The sequence below is a fragment of the Mustela lutreola genome, chromosome 12 (genome assembly GCF_030435805.1).
Source record: "Mustela lutreola isolate mMusLut2 chromosome 12, mMusLut2.pri, whole genome shotgun sequence".
In the NCBI taxonomy this organism is placed as follows: Eukaryota; Metazoa; Chordata; class Mammalia; order Carnivora; family Mustelidae; genus Mustela; species Mustela lutreola.
The window spans coordinates 99,138,130-99,160,976 of record NC_081301.1 but is presented as its reverse complement, the minus strand read 5'-3'; the positions used below and the strand labels follow the sequence as shown (position 1 = coordinate 99,160,976).

At 50.2% G+C, this 22,847-nt stretch overlaps 1 protein-coding gene across 4 annotated transcripts in view; it reads left to right on the top strand.

Moving 5' to 3' along the window:
• Window positions 1-22,847, top strand: part of AUH (AU RNA binding methylglutaconyl-CoA hydratase) — a 134,052-nt gene that overhangs the window by 109,836 nt on the left and 1,369 nt on the right. For all 4 annotated transcript variants that reach the window (XM_059143257.1, XM_059143255.1, XM_059143256.1 and 1 more), the window contains 3 exons: window positions 14,793-14,980; window positions 18,317-18,367; window positions 19,435-19,482. In XM_059143257.1, coding sequence (XP_058999240.1) covers window positions 14,793-14,980; window positions 18,317-18,367; window positions 19,435-19,482 — 287 coding nt within the window. The remainder of the gene's footprint in view (window positions 1-14,792; window positions 14,981-18,316; window positions 18,368-19,434; window positions 19,483-22,847) is intronic.

Here is a 22,847-nt window from a genome sequence, read left to right as displayed (position 1 = left end):
TTAGAGTGTACTCGAACTGAAGCCACATCAACTGAAAATAGACTGCTATATACATAGGGTGTTACATGAACCTCATGTAGTCACAACCCAGAAACCGATTGTAGATACACACAGAGAGAGGAATCTAAACGTAACACTAAAGAATGTCATCAGATCATAAGGAAGAGAACAAGAGAAGAGGAAAGGAATCGGAGTACTGTAAGACAACCAGAAGCAATGACAAAATGGCAGTAAGTGTACCTAATCAGTAATTACTTTAAAGAGATTAAAGGCTATGATCAGAAGATACAGGGCAAGAAAAAAAAAGACATGGATTAAAAAAATTAGACCCATTGTATATTACCTGCAAGGTACTCATTTCAGACCTAAAAACAGACGAAGTGAGGGGTTAGAAAAAGATACTCCATGCAAATGGAAATGAAAAGAAAAGCTACGTATATCAGACAAAATGTACAAAACTATATTTCACAACAAGAGACAAAAAGAGCATTGCATAGAGCTAAAGGGATCCATCTAACAAGTGGATATTACAGTTTTGTAAATATCTGTGTATCCGGCACAGGACCACCTAAATACATGGGGCAAATGAGACATAAAGGGAGATAATGACCGCAATACAGTAATAATAAGAGTCTTTCGTAGCCCACTTACATCAGTGGGTCAGTCATCCAGGTAGAAAGGAAGAGAAGAGCAGCTTTGAACAACACATTTTACCACATGGACTTAATGGCTGAATAAGTCCATTAAGACTAAATTACATTAAATCAACAAATCAAAGAGGACCTAAAAAAAAAAAAATACCGTGAGACAAATGAAGAAAACACAATGTTCCAGAATCTCTGGGATGCAGCAAAAACAGTTCCAAGGGCACATTCATAGCAAGACAGGCCTGCCTCTCAAGGAACAAGAAAAATCTCACATAAACTGACTTTATACTGAAAGAAATGGAAAAAGAACAAAGCCCAATGTTAACAAAAGGGGGGAAGGAAATAAAGATCAGAGTGCAAAAAAATGAAACAGAGACCAAAAAATGCAGTAGACAAGATCAGTGGAACTAAGAGTTGGTGTTTTGAAAAGATAAGCAACATTGATAAACTTTTAGCCTGACTCATCAAGGAAGAATGAGAGGGAACTCCAGTCAGAAGTGGAAGACGACAGGTTCCATAACGGACATCACAGAAGCACAGAGGATCATGAGAGGCGACGGCAGACAATTACATGCCAGCACACTGGACAGCTTAGAAGAAACAGATAAATTTCTGGAGACAGATAGTCTTCCAAGACTGAATCAGGAAAATAGAAACTCAGGATAGATGAATTACTAGTAGTGAAACAGAGTCAGTAATTAAACAAAAAAGACACCTCTCAACAGAAGTTGAGAATTAATCAGCTTCACAATTGAATTCTTAATAAAATTTAAAGAAGAGTTAAAACCTATTTTTCTCAAGTTATTCCAACAAATTGAAGAGGAAGGAACACTTGTAAATTCATTCTGTGAAACCAGCATCACTATGACACCAAAACCAGACAGACACTACTAAAACCAAAAATTACAGGCCATGTCTTTGGTGACAGAAAACCAGATTCAGCAATACATTAAGAGGTTCATATGAGGCAGGGTTTATCCCAGAGATGTAAGGATGGTTTAATATATGCATGATGGTTTAATATATGCATTAGCAAAATGAAGGCTACAGATCATATGATGACCTCAGTAGACGCAGGAAAGCATTTGACCAAGTCAGCATCTGTTTGCAGCAGACTTGCAGCAGGCAAGCTCCTTCACCATCTGACGGCCACGTGCGGCAGACCCACAGCATGCTCCCGGATAAAGAGCTGAAAGCTTCAGAGTAGAAACCACACAAGAATGCCTACTCTTGCCAATGTTACATTCAACATAGTACTAGAAGTCTGGGCCATAGCAGTAAGACAAGAAAAATAAAAAGCGTCCGGATTGGAAAGGAAGAGTTCAAACTGTCAAACTATTTACAGGTGACATGATAGTATGTATAGAAAACCCTAAAGACTCCCCCAAGATGCTCAAGATCCTGTCACAACTAATAAATGGGTTCAGTAATGTTGTAGCATACAGAACTGACAGACATCTGGTGCAAATACATACAGACCAGCGAAAAAGAAAAATCAAGAAAATTCCAGTTGCAGTTGCATCAAAAAGTGCAAGATACCAGAGAATGAATAAATTCAAGAAGGTGAAAGACCTGAACTCTGAAGGGGGGGCGAAAAAAAAGGAATAGAAAAAGACATTGAGGAAAGAAATGGAAAATGATACAAATAAATAGAAAAAAATATACCATGTTTGTGTATTGGAAGAATTAATACTGTTAAGATGCCCATCCTACCCAACGCAGTCCACAGATCTAATGCAATCCTTATTAGAATACTAATAGCATTTTTCACAGAACTAAAGTAAATAGTCCTAACATTTGTACAAATCCAGAAAAGACCCTGAACTGCCAAAGCAAGGTTGAGAAAGAACAAAGCCGGAGACCTCACACTCCCTAATTTCAGGATACACTGTAAAGCTGCAGTAATCAAAAAAGGGTGGTACAGGCACAAAACCAGACCCGGGGTCCGTGGAACTTGAAGACCTCAGAACAAACCCACACTTAGTCAGTTAGGCTATGACAAAGGAGACAGGTAGTCCATGACAGTACACAGTGGGGAGGAGGCAGTCTTTTCAACAAATGGTGTTGGGAAAACTGGGTAGTTACATGCCGAAGAACTAAACTGGTCCTCTTGTTTACCCCGTGCACGGAAATGGGCTCAGAGTGGAGGGACCTATGTGGACCCCCGGAAACTCAAGAAGTCCTGACAGGAAAATGGCGCTCTGAGCTCTCGGGTATTATCTCGGCAACGCGGTTTTGGATCTTTCTCCACAGACATGGGGGACAGGAGCAGAAATGAACTCTTGGGACTACATCAAACAAAGCTTTTGCATAGGGTAGGAAACCGGCAACCAACCTAGTGAACAGAAGGAGGTACTTAGAAAGGATACGTTCTCTAAGGAGTCCGGATCCGAAATACATAAAGAACTCATGTAACTCACCAAGAAAACCGCGAGCAATCCACTTAAAGAATGGGCATCAGGCCCGAATAGACATTTTCCCCCAAGGATTGAGTTAGTGAGATTGTTTATTTAGACATTATTTCATAATGCAGCCTAATGCTGGGTCGCGGTGTTGTGTATGTGAGTGATACAGTACGGCCTGTCGGTGACTTCAGCGAAGATGGGGAGCACGAGGTGGGTCGGGGGAGCAGTTCTGTGATGTTGTGGCTGTAGACCCGGAAGATCATTTCTGAAGGCTGCTTTGGGCCATCGTGTTTGAAGTTCTGCGGGCGCCCTGTGTCTGAAGGCCGGTGGGCTAGAGGAAGGGAGGCAGCGCGCCTGTCTCTCAAAGACCGCTTCGATCTCGGGGTCTGTCACGGGCTGCCTTCGCGCCCTCCGTCCTCACCCCGGAGACGGGTTGTGGCCGCAGCGCGCAGGTGTTGCCCTCCCGGGCTTTGCCCACGTGGCCCGTCCTGGACGTCCGTCGTGTGTGTTCCTGACCTGCTTCTCAACGATTATGCCCTGGGGTGGCACTTCTCCCTTTTATTTCCTCCTCCCACATCAAGTTTTCAGCTAATTTTTGTGGCCTTTTTAAAGGAAGAGTCTAAGAGTTAGTCACGAGCTCACGGAATTTCTGCCCTACAGAAATCTGCCACATACGTTTTAAATCTGTGATCGATGCATGTTATGTCTCCAGTGTTATTAAAGCTTTCCATTTCAAATACTGACAGTATGGCTTAATTTTAATACTTGCATCTCAAACTTAATTTTTCAAAGGAACATCTTTGTCAATCCATCGTTGACATGACGCCGTATTTCGCACAGCGGCGGCGAAAGCACCCTCACTGGTTCTTAGAACCCACTCTGCTCCGGTCTCGCTTGGCAGGGGCGGAGCTGCGTTGCGGGCTGAGCTCTGCAGAAGGAGCGCCGGCCGCACTGTCCTCTCCGCACCGGGCCCCGCTCCTTTCTGAAGTAACGGTTGACGTGTCCGCTCGCCCCCCTTCATTTTGCGAGACGGGAGAGTGATCGTGCGGTTGGGAAATACTCTGTGAACGCGCCCTGGACGAAGGCTCTCGGGAAAGGGCACATGGGCAGGAGAAGCGGTGGCCTTTACAGCACGGCTGCCCACCGAGGCCCCGTGCTTGTGCCTGGCACCGTCCAGATGCCCCCCCACCGGGGCCCTTCCCTTGTGAGGCCTGGGCATGGAGAGGCCGCCTGGAGAACGTGGCAGCGTGCGCGGGAGATCGCCTCCCGGTCCGGCTTGTGCATTTGCTGCCTCGAGCGGCTCATCGTGGGCGGCTCTTGCCGGGTCAGCGTGCGGCCCTGGGGGGTGGCTGGTGCGGAGGGGGCTGCAGGGGCGAGGCGTCGAGAGGCAGCCTGCACGCCCAGGGCCAGGGCTCCATGCGTGGCCGCGGTTCCTGCCCCACAGAAACCGTGGAGGAGGAACTGTTTCCCGCCGCTGTGTTTTGAGGTGACTTGCCCCACGCACGGACTCCTGCGGCGGTGCCTAGGGAAGTCTTCGCGGCTTCCGAAGACGTTTCTTCCTGAAGCACAGACCGCGCGCCCGCTGCTTTCCCGTGTTCGCCAGCCATTTGACTTGGGGAGTATTATTGCCTAATTGTTTCCGGTGTTTGTGAGATCTTTTTGTTTTTTTTAACTTTTTTTTTTTTAAGATTTTATCATCTATTTGACAGAGAGAGAGAGAGATCACAAGCAGGCAGAGAGAGGGGGAAGCAGGCTCCCCGCTGAGCAGAGAGCCCGATGTGGGGCTCGATCCCAGGACCCTGAGATCATGACCTGAGCCGAAGGCAGAGGCTTAGCCCACTGAGCCACCCAGGCGCCCCTTGTGAGATCTTTTTTAAGTATAAAATGGTAAATGCATCTCTGTAAATATCAAGCTATTAAATTTGGTGTTTGACTTCAGGAATCCTATGACTTACCGGGCGGTAAACATGAAACTTAATACAGTAAATATCACTGTATTAAAGAAAATTAATTAAGAATTTTCTCTAAGGCTGTCATGGATATACGCGTGTGTCTCATGCTCAGTCCACACCATAGTTATATGCGCAGACCATTTCACACAGGGGGCTCAGCCGAGTCATGATCCTTGTGATGTACTTGTAGATGCGACTGTGACATTAAACCAGTTATGTTTGTCAAATGTTAAAGTATATGATCTGCATAATTAACTAGGGTCCGAAGGGAGAAGATGGAACATATGTCCGGCAGTTGTGGTGTCACTTCATGGCCCAGAATTTTTGCTGGAGGGACATTTCTGCAGTCACAGTAGTAGTAGTTTGCTTGGTAGACGTACACAGCGAGACGGACATCAGGATACAGAGAGCCCGTGGGTCCCTTCTCTCCATGAGCTCCGTTTCCTCGGAGCAGGTGCCGTGTCTGAGCGCAGCAGACCGGGAGAGGTCTGTGCTGCAGGCTGCTAGGAAGGCCTTCGTGATGTGCACGGTCCCAGCTGCGGACGCCCCCTTTTCTCGTGTGTGGCCCCGCTCTGGCGGAGGAGCAGGCGGTTCCTGTGGCTTCGGGCTGCGCCCTTCTCATGGGCGTGCCAGAGGCCGGCGAGCCCGGGGAACCACGTCTGTCGCCAGGCAGGTGCCGCCTCCTCTCTCCCTTGTGCTGGGGCCTGTCCTCCTGCAAGACAGGTGAGCTGTGCCGGACCTGGCACCTCGGCCGCATTACCCACTGAGGTGCTCTCCGTGTCCGATGAAGCCTAGATCTCACCAGACTCTCTGGGTTTGCAGCAGAAACGAACTTTGTGACCAGAAAGGAGCTCACGGTGGGGGCGGAAGGGACGGGTGACTCCACGCTGTGCGGTCCGTGCCGTGGCTGCAGACCGCAGGGCCGTTTGGGTTGACGAAGATGAGCTCCGCTGGAACCGCAGCCTCGCGCCTCGCGTTTCCAGTGCAGAGGAGTCTCGTGCGGCTGGTGGCCCCCATGTTGCACGGCCCAGACGCACACGGCCGCCACCTTCACAGGAAGCTCTGCCTGGCAGCATCGCGGCAGCTGGGCGCGCCCGAAGCCTGTGCTGGAGCGGGGGAGCCCAGCCGCCTCCCCCGTCGTCCCCGTGCTCCACGCACGATTCTGCCGTGAGGGAGACCGTTTGCCGGCCGCTTGTCCGTGCCGGGCTGACTCGGGTCCGGTGGGAGCCGCCAGCAGCCCCTCGGAGCCACCCCCGGCCTCAGGGCTAGCACCGGAGTTCAGAGCCCCCGCACCGCAGAGAGTCGCAGAGGGCAGCGCGGCGCAGGGTGGTGGTGGACGCGGGGTGGTCCGAAGTGGGCAGAGGTCCACCATGGCAGTCTTCAAACGGTTGGAGAAAGTGAGATTTTATCTTTCATCTGGTGTACCGCAGTATCTCTTTTCAAAAGTTAAAATAAATATAAGTGCTTCAGATATTTTCTGTAGAAATTACACAGACAATTTAAAGAAGTACATTTTTTTTTTCTTAATATGAATAAAACCTTTCCACGTCTGTTTCCCTTTATGGTGAATGGGAGAAGGGTCGAGCAGGGGTTCCGGAGTGCGCGCTAATAGACACCACATCACAGGCTGCTGATTTGTTGCCGGTCAGCTGAACGTGCTCTGGAAAACTATTTTCGATAATCAACCTTTTTTCCTCTGCCCCGATTCTGAAAAGTTCTTAGCTTTTGCTAACAATGCTTCTCTAGGATAAAACACACAGAGCTCACACGGATGTGTTTCTGTGGGTGCTGCTGGGGTAGCCAGTGAGGACTTTCTTCCCACGTGCCCCTGTGTCATTCCTCTGTGTGTGTGTGTGTGTGTGTGTGTGTGTTTACTTTACAACGTGCTATAACCCCTCAGGGAACAGAAGGTATTGCAACACTTCAAACGTTGGTCACAGATTGAAGGATAAATATTTTTATGGTTTTGCATGATTGTGACATGTTCGGTCATGAGACCAGTACACGCTCATGTTTGTTCACAGAGCACATTCCTCAGAGACCTGGATGTTTCGGTATAAAAGCAAGAGGAAGTCGGTTTTGTAAACATCCAGGCCAGATCTGTCAAGAAAGCCCCTGCCTGAAGCCCCCTGACAGAGCTTCAGAGGGGTCGGTTGCTGTAGGCATTCTAATCCACAACTAACGTTTTCCTGCAGTATTTCTTCCACAACTCAAGGAAAAAGTAACCTTGATTGGCTTTCTATTTATGAGAGGGGACTCGGACATAATTCAGAAGGGCTACTTCTAGAAGTCAGAGATCCTTTCTCATTATAGCAGCCCATACCCTTAATGTGGGAGCTGCCCAGTTTCCAACTTGCCTGATTTGTTGGAAGTGTCCCCGGTATTACTGTGGCTTCTTTTCTCATGGAGTTGTAAGAGAAAGGAGAAGATAAAGGCTGAAAAGGAAAGCTAAAGAGCAGAAACCTCTTCTACCTTGTAAATGCCACTGAAACCTGATCCGCAGCCCGGAAGCTGCGGCAGTATGATTGTGAAAGGTCAGGGAACGCTTGCCGTCGCGGTTCACATGATGTCAGTGGAACAGCAGGAAGGTGGCGTCTATGCTTGCTTTACTTTACACGTTCAGTTTAGGACTCGGGTTTGGGAGGACAGGGTTGGGGCCCGCATCTCCCCGTGGCGTCGGAGGCCAGCAGGCCCACGAGGCCGCAGGGAGTTTGGAGCAGCGGGCGGATCGTAGGAACATGGAAACGCTCACCTCTTGCCTTTGCTGCAAAAACAAGCTCGCTGGGTTTAAGCCATGGCTTAGCTGGACGTTGCTACTTTAGAAGCAGAGAGTCCTGGGAGAGATGATAGAGGGGAAAGATTCTTGATGCCTTCTTACACTCATAGATGTTAAATGGGAGGAAATTTTGAACAGGACTATAACATTTCAAATATATTTTTATTCTACACAAATAATAGATAAACATGAGAACATTTTGTTCTATGATTAATATAGTTTTGCCACTTGGGGTGGCAACTGCTAATTGATTACCTGTTTTCATTTTCTCTTAATAATATGAGCCCCAGTTTTATTCCCTATGTTGGTGGCAAAACACTTGAGCAAGAAGGTGACCTTTCCTGCCACCCCCATGTGACCCAGTGCCCGGTGAGGGAGGTTGAAGCATTGTCGTGGGCTGTGGGGCGTAGCCATGCCACAGTGGTGGGCTGCAGCCGAGCACTGCCTTCCTCCTGCGCTTCTGCTGCGTCCCTCGCCGCGCCGGGCACCTCCCGGGGTCTTGCCCACGCTCTCTGCTCCTTTGTGTTGTGACCCTTCTCCCAAGGGATCTCATGCAGGTCCTGGCTCGGAATACCGTCGGGGGGACAGTGATGCTTGCTAAGCAGGGACGACTGCCGCACTTCTGTACGTAAAAGATGCCCGCGTCACAGGCCGAGTGTGCCCCGCCGCCGCCTGCCCTCCCGGTGTCAACAGCGGTGCCCCTTCCTCTGCTCCGGTCAGAGAGCCGGCTGACAGAGTGGTTCCCTGTCTGCCCGTGTATTTCTCACCAGTTTCGGACACTTGCACCAAATGCCTCCCCTCACCCCCTCACTCTAGTTCCGTCCGTCCGAGCTGCCATCCTGTGGCGCGTGGAGGACACAGCAGCCTCCTGCTGGGCACCTGCCTTTGTCCTGCGCCTGTAGTCTGTCCTCTGGCAAGCTTAAAAGTATCTCTTAAAATGCAAATTGAATTACGTCACCTTCTGCTCCAAACCCTCCAGGCTCTTTGCACCACCCACAGAGTGAGCCATAAGCCTGCACAGTGTCTGTGGGCTCCGAAGCCTGCCCAGCCCCATTCCTTCCACGCCTCTCACGTCCCTCCCCTGGGGGCCTGCCGCGGCCTCTACCTCATCTCCCAACGGCCTGAGCCTGGCTTCACTGGAGGGGCCTCGCGTGGCCGGGACCATCCCTGGGTGTTGTCCGTGGTCTTCGTGGGCTGCTCCATACGACGCAGACACGCCTTCGCTTGGATCCGGCAGGCCTCCCCGGCCACTCAATGTCCGTTAGACCTGGTGGTTCTGTCACAAGCTGTTCCCCTGCCTTTATTAAATTCTCGCCCCGACACTCGCTCCGTCTTGTCCCTGCGCTGCTCTAGTGCGCCTTCCCTTCCCTGTCTGCCCCAGACGGAAGCTTTCTCAGATCAGGGGTCGGCCTGGCTCACCGCTGTGTGTCCAGCACCTGGGACGCATCTGGCACATAGTAGGTCACTAAACCAATAAATTTGAGATTGAACAAATGGATCTTATTTGCAAAGAAATACAACAGATAAACTCCCATTTGGCTTCATCTGTTTTGAGAAAGAGGAAAACAAAACTGCTGGTTAAATGACCATGTCCTTCATGAAACATACGATAGAAATGGACTCCGGCCATCCTAAAAGAAAAAGACATTTACTGTCAGGTGGCCCGAGTCTGTAGAGAACAAGGCTTAGCACACAAGCCGGAAGACCTGGCATCAGACAGCCACGGTGGTGGCGGAGCAGCAGGGCTCCGTAGAAGCCCGGGGTCATCGGGTCTGCACATTACAACCCCCGCATCGCCCATAAGCCCTCCAAGGCCACCCATTCAGGACGCCCCGCACCAAGAAATCCCATCCTGCAGAGCAGAGCTCACTTGAATGCCTGCCCGGCTGTGCTAGGGCAGAGAGGAGGATCCGGCCCCCTTGGCCTCCGTGGGGGATTTTCACTGTCCCAGGCTGCGTACCTTAGGGGTCTCCAAAAGCAAAACCAGGATTTGAATGGGGGCAGCCAAAACAAGGCAGATACTGAAAGCATTTGGGAACTCGTTTTGGAAGGTTCTTCCAAGCCTGTCGGAACCTACAACGAGTAGTGGGAACATACTGCGCTCCTCATCTTCACTCATCTTGACCGTAGCTTGTCCTCAGACCCAGATCCTCACTATGGAAGGGTGTTCCCATGCCCCTCTTTTCAGACAATGCTCTCAGATGCTCAGTGTCTTCCTGTCACCCTCAGAGTACTCCCTGGGGCCTTCCGGGGCCCACCAGATCTGGCCCTGCTCCTCCTGGGCCATGTTTGCTGCCACTCGCATGTCCCTACTCTGGGCTCGAGCCTGCCCCGTCTCCCTGCACTCTGTGAGTCAGACATGGTCTCCCCAAGACCAGCGCACTGGTTCACGCCCCACTTTCTCCTGGTCTTGGATCCAGTGTCCCCTCCCGAGAGCCCCTCCCTGGCCATCCCGTCTAAGCTCCATGCGTGGCGCACCCCGGCACTTTCCCGTCTGCTCTCTGACAGTAGGGATTTGTTTGCTTGCTGTGGGCTTCCCGGTGAGAGTGTGGGGTCCACGAGGTCGGGGCTTTGTTCATTCATGGCTGGATGTGTGCACCCAGGGCTGGAAGCGGCCCTACGTCCTCGTTGAATGCGTGCACGCGTGTGTTGTCATCTTGGAGATCACACTCCTGCCGTCCTGCTCCTATACGCTGCACAACATTTTGGAAATACAGCCAGGCTGTACGAATGAAAAACGAAGGAAAAGCAGGTACTCTCTGACTCACAGAGACAACTTTCCGGGCACGTTTGATATGTGTGTCTGCCTATGTATGTGATCACATACGGCCCGTAGCAGATACACACCTTTTATTTCTAAAACAAGCATCAGTGCATTTCATAATCTGCCCTGTGTGCTTTCTTACCCCGTGGTAGGTAACAGTCAGCAGAACACGTCTGAATCCTGTCTCTGCCAGCTGACTGAATGAGCGCCACTCTCCGAGCTGCACAGTGGGGCTTCAGCACGAGGCACAGCTGCGCGGAGGACGGACAGTGCCCGACCTTCTGCGCAGAGGCTCGAGGCGCTCCGTGACCTTGACTGTGTCCGGGCCGCTGCCGGGGTGGAGCGGTTCTCCTTGTGCCAGGGACAGACTCAGTGGGGTCCCGTGCTGGGTTTGGTCCCCGAGACTCTGTCTGGAGGTGGCATTTTACGGTCCTAAACTCAAATCCTGCGGGAAGTTAGCTGGTTGTGTGATCTCGTGGCTGAGCCTGGGGTAGGAAAAGCGGCTGACAGATGCGACACGGCGTGTCTGTTTTGACCTAACGCTAATACCTAAGCTGGAATCTAATGTTCAGAAGTTAATGAAAGGTGAATCGAAATACATCGTCTCTAGTACTTCTCTGTGCACGTGGGACAGAAAATCTGGTGCCTTTTCCCTGGCGGCAGGTGTCGGCCATGCATCTTTTGTCTCTGGTCGCGGGCGCCATGCGGCTCGCGGCCTGGACTCCCTGACGGGTGCTCGTGTTCCGTTTAATCTTACGCTAGAGAACAGTTGTCCACAGAAGCGCTTTCCAGCTGCAGGAGTGTTGACATAAGCCGTTCCTCTTTAGGGGCACTGTTGGCGGGATGGGGGGGCCCGAGGCTGCTCGTCGATCGTGTGCACAGGGTAGTAACTTCTGTTCTTAGCTATCGCTCACGGTGTCCGTCTTAACTGAGCGAGGCAAACTGTACCGGACACAGTCTTTTCATGAAGTTGGAAATGACAAAGTCAACGTGCCGAGGGTTGGAGGCAGGTACCGTAGTTCTGCGTCAGTCTTTGATTCCTGCCGGCGGACTGCAGCAGAAGAAACGGGGCCAGATAACTTCTCACCGGACAGGTTTCCTGAAGATAAGATTTCAGTAGGAATGAGTGAATTAAATGACATATTTGTGTGACTATTTAAGAATGCCCCTTTCAGCAGCGAGTGTTGGGAAAACTGATTTCCACATGCAGAAGAATGAAGTGGGACCCTTTCCTTGGGCCATTTGTAAAGATTAACCCCAAGTGGATTAAAGACTGTAATGTAAGAGGTGAAGCTACAAAAACTTAGAAGAAAATGGTAGAAAAGCTTGATGACATTGGATTTGGCAGTGATTTCTTGGATATGACACCAAAATCACAAGCAACAAGAAAAAAATGGATTTCATCAAAATGAAAAGCTTTCATGCTTCAAAGGACAGTCAACGGAGAGGAAAGGCAATCCCCAGAATGGGAGGAAATATTTGCAACTCCTGTACCTGGTAAGTGATTGCTGTCTCGAGTGTAGACAGAATCCCTACAACTCGGTGCCGGAGAGCAGCCCAGGTTAAAAAATTGGCAGAGGTCTCCAGTAGATGTTTCTCCGAAGAAGATACACAGATGGCCAGTAAGCACGTGAGCAGAAGGTCAGCAGGCCGGCTGTTAGGGAGTCAGGAACCACAGCGAGATCCCCCTCCACACCCATTAGGTTGGTTGCCATCAAACCTCCCCCCTCCAAAAGAGATAAAACCCCCTAAGAGCGCATGTTCCTGAGAATGTGGAGAAACTGGAATCCTTGTGCTCTAGTGGTGCAGCTAGTAGGGAAAAGTATGGCTATTTCTAAAAAAAATTTCTAAAAAAAGATTTTCTGTATGACCTAACAACTCCGCCTCTGGGTATCTACCCAAAAGGACAGGAAGCAGGTACACACGTGTATGGCGGCCTTATTCCTAATAGCCGAGAGGTGGAAGCAACCCGAGTGACCATCCCCAGGTCAGAGTACATGAAACTGGGTCTTCATCTGGTGGAGTCTTACCAGCCTTCTGAAGGAAGGAGCACTAGGACGAACCTGGGGGGCAAGATGCTTAGTGCAGTAAGCCAGACACAGAAGGACGAGCACCGCATGGCCCACGTACACGGGGTCCCTGGGCTGCATGGCTTGTGATGTCAGCCCACAGGCCGAGGCTTCAGTGTTTGCTGGTGAGCCAAGGCTAGACTTCTCCTAGATCCTCTGGTGCACTGTTTCCAGCAAACCCAGAAAGCTCTCGGCAGCAGCATGGCGCTCAGCCCGCCCTGCAGTCTCGTCCTCCAGCGGACCCCTCTGCACCCGTTTCTCCAGGCAGAGGCTGATGTACGTGCTGTTCAGCTCAGGCAGTGCATGTGTTCCATGGCCTTGGTTTCGTCACTGTTCCTTTCTTTAATTTCTGCAAAGTCCTCATTCGTGGGGGAGGACACCGTGGATGAAATGATAGTGTGAAAGGCGTAAGCTTCACGGACCTGCAGGACTCCGCAGTTCCGGCTGAGTACGTGTGACGCTGCCAAGGACCGTTGCGGGTCACGTGCGCTAATTTTGAGCAATCGACATCCAGCTTCTCCCAGAAACGAGAAAGTCGTTTCCTGATCTGTGCCCAGGACGAATGCTGTCTCCACAAGTTCTTCCGTCTGCGGAGAATTCTCCTCAGCTGCATGAGCTGTGTTTCTGTCTGTCCTCTAATCAGCGGCCATCGGGAGCACCGTGAATACCTTGTCTCTTCCCTGCACCGTGTCCCGTAAGTTCTCGGACCTGTCTTCAGTACACGGAGCAATATCACTGTGTATGGTTTCGTGTAAATTTGTCAATGCTTCATTTTTTTTCAAACCCACATTTTCTGCCATATCGAGTAAAGCACCTGCAGATTCACCATCTCCCCCTGCTTGGGCAGTGTGCACACTTAAGCTGTGTTTTACAGACACAGTGATCACTGATGTTCAAACCCAGGCCGTATTGAAAATAGCAGTGCTTTCCAGTTCGCTGAGGGGGGTGTGTGTGTGTGTGTTTCTGAATCACGCGCGTTTCCCAAATCAGCGCTCGTGGTTCGTGCTGCCGTGGTTTGTGCTGCCGTGGCTGCATACCGGCAGCAGAGGCTGTGTGCTCCCGGCACGGGCGCACGTGCTGCGCTGGGTGTCGGGGTGTGCGCTGCATGTGGAGGAAGTATGCCTTCTGGAACTGGGGATCGTTATTTTTCACGTGGCCACTTTGGATTGAGATGTGAAGAAGAAAAGATGTTGCTTTGCTTTTCACGTTGTTTCACCGAAAGCAGAGCTTGTCCGTCTCAAGCCCTGCAGGGGCGGTCGGCTTCCAGGGGGAAACTAGTGTTTGTCAGAAATCACCACCCACTTTTAAGTGTTGGGAACTCATATTTAAAAAAAAAAGAAATCTGAACTTTGTGGGCCAGAGAAAGCGCCGGGAGCTTGTTCGGGTGTGCGCTCCCGGTAGCCCGCCTGCCCCAGCTCCCCGGCCTCGGGCGCCCCGCAGCTGTCCTGAGGGGGGGATGTGTTGATGAGTCCTAATGTCGCAGTCACTTCCGTATCCGTACTGGTAGAAACTGAGGCTTCCAGGTAAGAATATTAATGGAAGCATATTAGCTCTCGTCTAACTTTCTTTCTAACGAGATCCTGGTCTTGTCGCTAGAGTGCAGTGGGTGGCAGGGAAGTGGGTACCTCCTGCTCGTGCTGAAAGCTCCGGGGCCACCGGGACAGAGCTGTCTGTGCCAGTGACTGCCTGGTCTCTTTCTGTTAAAGTGACGTTAGTGGGCGGTTCATCTGCCGTCCGCGCTTCTGCACAGAGCACATGGGGAGTTGAAGACCTCGGGCTCTGACAAGTTTAGTCGGAGCCAGAGGACCTGTCACCCCACTGGTGAATGGACGGAGGGACGGAGCTGCTTGCCCCCCACTGGTCGTCGTGGCGTGGGGGGGGGGGGGGGACGCTGATGTGGTTACGGTTGTGGGTGCGATTCGGGAGCACAGCAGCCGTGTCGCAAGGACTAGATCGTGCCAGAATCGCTTAATGGTTACAGAAGATGCTCACGTTCTGTTTTGGGTGGGCTTAATTTGATAAACTAACTGGATTCTGCCTTGAAGTGGTTCTCCGCTTACTAATCTTGACATAGAAACTTGTGGCCCTGGTTTATTTTATAAACCGAGGAGTGAAACGTTTAGATGTGAGGACTGAACGGTCTGAAGTCACGGCTTGCACTCCCCCGTTCTCCCTGCAGGGGGGACGCAGCGCCTGCCGCGTGCTATTGGGGTGTCCCTGGCCAAGGAGCTCATCTTCTCTGCGCGCGTGCTCGATGGCCAAGAAGCCAAAGCCGTGGGCCTGATCAGCCACGTGCTGGAACAGAACCCAGAGGGGGACGCCGCCTACCGCAAGGCCCTGGACCTAGCCCGAGAGTTTTTACCTCAGGTATTGCTAATTACATTGCTTTTCTGTTTTCTTTTCTTTTCTTTTTTCTGTTTAAAGACCTTTATAGCAAATGGACACAACAGTCATCTCACATGCCGGGGATGTGCGTGTCCTGTTTTCCAAGCAGAGAAGTACCTGGTAGCCCTAACACCAGGAACAGTAAGCTAGATCAACGTGCAGGGCCTTCAGCATCGAGACGGGAGAATGGAGGTGGTCTGGGGCCCCCACTGTGGCCGGGCTCGGTAATATCGGACGCGCCCATCGGCACATGGGTCGGAGCTTCCTAGGAACTGACGTCATTCACCATCTGACCCTTCTGACCTGAGCTGTGCACGTGGAGAGAAACAGCCATGGATGGGCTGTCACCCTGAGTCCCCCTCAAGCTGAAACCCACTGAGAAGCACATGCTGGGGAGACCAGAGCCGGTTAGGCAGCGTGGGCTGTCCTTGCCACAGCCGGGTGTGAGGTGACCTGCCTGCACAGCAGCCTTTGTGTGTCCTCCCCCGTCACTATAGAGGAGGGAGAGGCAGTGAGAAGCGGATCCTCCGCTGAGCAGGGAGCCCGACACGGGGCTCAATCCCAGGACCCTGAGATCATGACCAGACGCTTCGCGGACTGAGCCCCCAGACATCCCTCCTTGTGTTCGTGTTTATGGTGACGTAGGCACTGTTTTAGCCCCTTTGTGCGCCGTGGTCTGCCCACACTGAAGCTCTGGAGTCTGGGACACGCCGCATCTCCTCGCAGATGTTCCCAGGAGCAGCGTGACGGTAGGGTAGGGCTAGCGGGGCGCATCCTGGGGCCCGTTCCAGCAGTTTCTTCCATCTCTCCCTTCAGTGTATTTTCCAGATGCTCCTTTCTTCTGAGATCACAGATTAGAGGACTTTTGCTGTGCAAGTAATTAGCGATTTGTCTTTATCCCTAGTGGGGTTTCAGGCTTTACCACTCCCTGGCCAGTCCTGGAATCAGAGTGGCTTCCTCTCCGACTGCACCATTTGGCGCAAACAGGACTCGTAGCCTGTTCTGGGGCTCCGGAGCCTCCTGGGAATCTCAGGATACTCCCTCTAGGAAAATGCACACGCTCTCCACATTTGTTGGGAGCTCTGCATCCCTCCTCAGAAGGTGCTGTTAGACTTTCCGGTGGCCCGACAGGGGCCCCAGTCCGCCGATTGCTGACAGGCAGGGCCTCCCTGTGCGGTTGGTTCCGGGAAGCACACTGCTCCGTGCGGATGCCGAGGTCCTTGTCACTCAGCCCGCGGCACCCTCTCCCGGGACTCCGCTCTTGCGGGATTTGCTGTCCGTGTAAGTAACCAGAGCCCTGCACTCGGAGCTGATGGAGAGAGCAAGCAGAAAAGATTTTTAGTGTCTTAAGGTAAACTGAAACTTCGGTATTAATCTTTCCCCAAGCGATTGGAGTGGTGTCGCCTGAAGAGCGGTCGAGGCGCAGGTGTGAGGAAGAGGAGGGTCTGACTAACGACCGGCTTCGCGGCTTCCTCCGGCTTACAGCTCTAGGACCGGTGCAGGTCTGCCTCGAAACAGGGCTGTGTTTGAGGGGTGCATCCTTCCCGTGCAGAGCACCACGGCCTCTCCTGGTCTTCGGACGGCGGTGCTCAGCTCCCTGCTGTGAGCTGCGTCCCTGGGCACCGCTGGGCCTCGTCACTCTTTCTCCTGTGCCCTCCGTGCCCGCGCCTTCCCGCCTGCCACCCGACAGCCAGCAGCACTTCACCGCCGGCCAAGCCAGGATCCCTACGGCCCATCCCTTTCGCCTGGGGGACCTGCCTCTGAGGACACTAACCCCTAAGCTTTCTCTCCAGGGCAAGGGAGACGCTGAATGGTTCGGGAGATGCGTGACTGTACAATATGCCGGAGTTACAGAACAAAATTCGAGGGGCCGTGGTCTTTATTTCTAGTTTTTGTCACTGAATGATTACTCTTCCAGAAACTAGAAAGCCTCTGTAAAATTAGTATTTCCATCAGATTTCTGTAGTGGATGTTAGTTCCCTTGTCCTGTTCAAGAAAAAAATGTTGGTCCAGAAGAAGAGCTGTTGGTTTTGTGTTTTGAAAGAGGCGTGTTAAATAAGCATTGCATCTGCTAGCATTTCCAGTTTCCTGTTTTTCTAGTTATGTGAGCCTCACTGCCCAGTACAACCCAGGCATCCTCAGGAGTGGGCCCCAGACCCGCTGCCTTTTCACGAGGGGCTGGGGGCGCATGCACACGCGGGAGCGGGACGGCATCTTGTCTGCGTCATCTGGGGGACACGAGGGCACAGCTAAGGCTGTCGCTGAGAGGCGCGCGCTTCAGAAAACAGTCGAAGACTTGACGCTCTCAAAGACACGGTTCTCGTGTGAGCCCCACACCCCCAGACGGCATTCCGGGGGGCTCTAACAAAGATACTTGTGTGAACCTCGAAGACCTGTGGCCTCTGAGAAAGATATTTATTAAGTGTCCGGATTAGGGAGAGAACTTAGCTGGGTTAAAGTTGATGACAGAGCCCCTGCGCGGGAAAATGGACGCTCCATGCCGTCGGGCGTTTGTCACTGGTTCGTCAGACCCTCCGCGGCTCCCCTCACTTCGAGCCTGCCCTTTAGTCCGGAAGACGCTTGCAGAGATGCTGCTGCGGCCTAGCTCCTGACCCGGGAACTGTTCTTAGGGATTTAAAATGTGATCAGACAGCTAAATTCCACCTGGGGCACTCTTGTTTTCAAAGATGACAGAAGTCATGTTCTCCTTCTCCCAAGGACACCCAGTTCTCCCGTCTATGACCCTCACACTCGCCAAGGACGCATCAGGGCTCTAAGCTTTCGTATGGTGTGGGAGCACTGGCTGGAGGGCACAGCCTTACCCGTACATCGTCATTGTGCTCAGTGCCGAAAGCCCGCGGAGGACAGGGGCCCGCGGAGCACCGGTGTCTGCACAGGACAGGGGCCCACGGAGGACAGGGGCGGGGCCAGTGTGTGGGACGGACGCGGACAGGAGTGTCGGCCTCATCGCCAGCCTGGGCTCCTGTCGGGCCGTTCGTGGGTGTGCTATCATGGCAAGCACGATGCCCCCTTTTCTTTGCCTGCTTCCCTTCTAGGGAGACCTGCTGGAGGGCGGTCAGCCCCCTCCTGGGCACAGCCCCTGCCGACCTGCAAGCGGGCTGCGTCGCCGACGTGGGAGCTGCTCCAAGTGCTGTTCAGACCTTGCGCAGCCGGGAGGGATTTCCCATTAACTGTCTTACAGCTTCGGATGTTTCTTTGCCATGGTGCCAGCAATGGGAATTTCTGATTTTTACTGGTTCATACGACATAATTTGCATAAATCGTAATTAATATCTTATTTCTTTAATTGAATTTTAGGGACCCATTGCAATGAGAGTGGCAAAATTAGCAATTAATCAAGGGATGGAGGTGAGTGCCTTGATACTCGACTTTGTTGTCGGAGGAAGTAGTAGACATTTCATTCTGTTTAATTTATTATATTTTATGTTCCCAAATCCAGCTGTTTCAATGCTATTGTTACTGCAGGCTAGGTTATTTTTTTGCTTTTAGCTCTACTGTTGATTTCATTCTGCTCAGGCTCTTCCTGACTCGCCTCCGTCACAGAACTCGGGAATTGCCCTGGAGTCCCGCAGCTTGTGGCACGCTTCCTGTCTCTGCCTTCAGCTAAGAGATTTATTGGCTGGTGGTTCCTAGAACACCAAAAGAAAAGGTCACTCGGTGTATTCTCAACACCGTTCATTATAAAAAACATCCTGAGAAGCACTTCCAGGCTCAGAGCCGAAGCGAGCTCTCTCTGCCTTACGTCACCACGCGCTCTGCGCAGGGAGCCGCACTAACGAGGCGGATGTGTGGCGTGTCCTGGGGTTACCCCGGGAGGCGACTTCTCAGGAGCACAGGCCTCAGGCCAGGGGAGCGATGCAGGCACCGGTATACATTGGGCGTTAATTACCCCGGTGGGGTTTTGCTTAAATACCAGAATTTTGCAGAAAGATACTCTTTCTTATAGACTCAGAGGCCGCCATATCTTCCTTGGTCTCTTAGCAATAGAAAGAGGTTGAATTTGTTAGCAATAAATACAGTTTTAAAGATGTACAAAGCAGAATGGTTTTAAAAATGTTCGTGTAATTGTAACAACACTAACAGCAAATGCCCTGTGGCTCATTCTGCATGGCAGGCCGTGTATCCGTGCTTTATCAAGGCGAGATCGCCCTGCGTGGTAGACAGTACAGTTAGCCTCTCTGAGCCACGGAGAGCATAACCAGCTCAGCCACGGTCACACAGCCCCCACGTGGCGGAGGCAGAACTGGAGCACAGGCCATCAGCTCAGCCTGCTCTGCTGCTCGCATGGCCGGTTTGCTGTGTGTCATCGAAGTGTTCTGTGCTCTCGGAGCAGTGTTATGAGTTTGAATTTATATCGAGTGCTCCATGTTTTGAAAAGTAATTCCTGCTGAAATGTATTATGTTTTCATCCTCAGGTTGATTTAGTAACAGGATTAGCCATCGAAGAAGCTTGTTATGCTCAGGTATGTAATGCAACTCCAGACTCAGCGAGGCTGTCAACCTTCTGTGTAAGTCAAGTGAATGGTATGTCTCAGAGCAAGACTACGCCCACACCTCTTCTCAAATCATACAAATGAGTTGAAAGTGGGTGTCTGTGCTCTTTGACTATACTAGCCCTTAATCACTGGTTCTCTTCCATACACTAATGTCTCTTGTCTAGCTAATTTAGAAAACTCTATCAAGTTAGTACCATGTGTGCTGTCGCTGTCTCTCAGTCTCCTGTTATATTTTATGGGTGTCAATATGAACCTTCCCTCCAGTGTGGATGGGTGGGCGGAGGCAGTGGTGTGGGTGTGGACCTACGGGGGGGGGGGAGCATCCGTGTATGAGACTCAGTGGTTCTGAGCCTTCCCTCCTGCCCACTGAAAGTTCCCTGATTCTGTGTATACAGTTTTCTGTTTCGTACACAAATTAGTAGGACTTTGTATAGAGGAATAAAGCTCCTTTATTTCTTTCCTTCCTTGTTTTCTAAAAGATGTAACTTCATTTAGGGCATCCAAAGTAGCAAAAGAATTTTGTTCTACCTTTTGTGAGAATTGGAAACTCACTGGAGCTCCCATTTAAGCATGGCGGTGTCCTGAATTAGGAGGAACAGTGGAATGTTCCCCTGCACCTGGTCTGCGAGTGTACATTGCAACCTTTCATGATGAGCACACGCCGCGAATGAAGAAAATTACACTCTTCCCACAAATGGACAGCCTTAGAGTCCAGAGAAGAATTTACAAGTATGTTTGGCCGTAAATCCCACCTTACCAAATGTGAAGGAACAGGAATCCTAAGCATTTTGTCAGACCACAGTGGAATTAAACTAGAAATCGTAACAGAAAGATAGCTGGGAAATCCCACCTGGTAATGGTAGGATCAGTCTTTTTACTCTGGGTTGAACAGCGTACTTTTCAATGGCACGTGTGTCAGAGGAGAAGCTACTGAGGGCACTGCTTAGGGAGAGCAGCATTTCGGCATTGAACACACGTGTGTGAGAAGGAGGACCGAGGATCAGTAGTAAGTTTCCGCTTCAGGAACGTAGAAAAAGGAGAGCAAAAGAAAAGAAAAAGTCAGCAGAAGAAAAGGAAAAATAAGCTTTAGAACAAAAACCCATGAAATCAGAAACAGAAAAACAGAAAGAAAAGACCACAACAAGAAAAAGCTGGCTCTCTGTCAAGACCTGTGGAGTTGACAGACGTTCAGGCAGACTGACCATGGAAAGAGGAAGATAATCACCAACATCAGAAATGCAGGAAAGGCCACCTCGAATGATCCCATGGACTCGGAGAGAATGATAAAGGGATACTTTGAACAACTCTGCCTACGGATTTGATAACTTCGATGAAACGGACCAATTCCTTTGAAGACGCAGCATGCCAAAACTCATACAAGGACAAACAGATGATCTGAATAACCCTATGTTTGTTAAAGAAATAAAATAATAATTAATAAACTGCTAAAATAGGAAGCTCCTGGCCCAGATGGTTTCTCTGGTGAATTCTACCAAACATTTAAGGATGAAGTCATATAAATTTTAAGTGAGTTTTCTAGAAAATAGAAGCAAAAGGAACCCTTCCTAACTCATTCTGGGTCGGTATTATCCTGATACCAAAACCCAACATTATAAGAAAGGAAAACCACAGGTCATTGATCTGATCTAGATGTAAAAGTTCTCAGCAAAATATTAGCAGATCAAATCCAACAATGTATAAAAAGGTGTTTAAAAACAATTTCAGTTTGTCTGATTTGTATAAAATATATGGATACAATGTATAAAAAGAACCAAATGGATTTTTTTGGTAGATAGGCAAGCCAGGTTTGAGAGTCAGAAAGCATTATAAACCATGAACCATCACACCAACAGGTTAAACAGGAAGGTCAGATGATCGTATCAGTAGATCTAGAAAAAGCATGTGACAAAATCCAACAGCCGTTCATAATAAAAACTCAGCAAACTATGATGGGGGATTCCTTACCTGATAAGAACCTCTATAGAAGAACTTGGAGCCAGCGTCATACGTCATAGCCAAGGTCAGGCCAAGGTCATCGTCCTCACTGCTCCTTGTCAACATCTACTAGAAACCTTTGCTGATGTAATAAGACAAGAAAAAAATAAAAGATACACAGATTGGGAAGGAAGAAATAAAACTTCACAGAAGATGTGATTGTCCATGTAGAAAGTCTCAAAGAATCAACAACAGAAACGCCACTAAGAAGCAGTAGAGCAAGGTTGCAGGATACGGGTAGTAGACAGGTTCAGCCCCTTCCCTGTACGCCGGCAGTAGAGAACCGGGATTTGAAATTAAAAGCATAACATGATCTTCATTAATATAAAATACCAAATGCTTAAGTATAAATCTAAAAAAAAAAGTACGTGATCTATAGGAGGAAAACTAACTGGTGAAAGAGATGGAGGTGTAAGCAAATGGACAGGTCAACCTGTTCATGGATAGGAAGCCTCGGGGTTACTAAGAAGTCATTTCTTCTCAATTTTATTTAGAGAGTCAGTCAGTACAATCCCAGTAAAAACCTCAGCCACGTTACTTGATCTGTATCGACAGACCAGTTCAGAAGTTCATATGGAAAGTCCAAAGAGTTAGACTAGGCAGTCCAGTAGCGCAGAAGAGCAGAGCTGGGGGACTGGCACTGCCCAACTCCAAGACTTACGGTAAAGCTCCAGTAAGCAGGACAGTGTGGGTTGACAAAAGAGCAGACAGTTGGATCAGTGGAACAGCATAGGGAACCCAGAAGTAAATTCATATGAAAGTCATAGAAGACTCATAGAAAATGAAATGACTTTTGACAAAGGAGCAAAGGCAGTTCGGTGGAGAAAAGATGGTCTTCAAAACGAGTAGTACTGAAGCATCTGGGCCTTCAGTGACAAAAAATGAATGTAGACACTGACATTACACCCTTCACAAAATCTCACGCGATTGGGCCATAGACCTAATGTAAAATAAAAACTATGAAACTTCTTAAATATCACATAGAAAATGGAGGCATCCTTGGGTTTGGCAGTGACTTCTTTAAAATTAACACCAAAAGTATAATCTATGAAAGAAAAAACTGGTGTTTCACTTCATTGAAATCAACAACTTCCCCTCTGGAGTGACATTGTGCAGAGGATGAAAAGAGAAGCCCCAGGAAGGGAGGGTCTTTGCAGTACACATCGGTAGAGGACGCGCACCGAAGCAGACACGGGGCTTGTAAAACTCAACAGTAAGAAAACAACCCACTAAAAAGCGGGTGGAAGAGCTGAGCCTGCCCAAAGTTGATGCGCTGATGGCGAGTGAGCCCAGAAGCAGACGCTCCACATCACACGGTGTAAAGATCCGATTTGCCC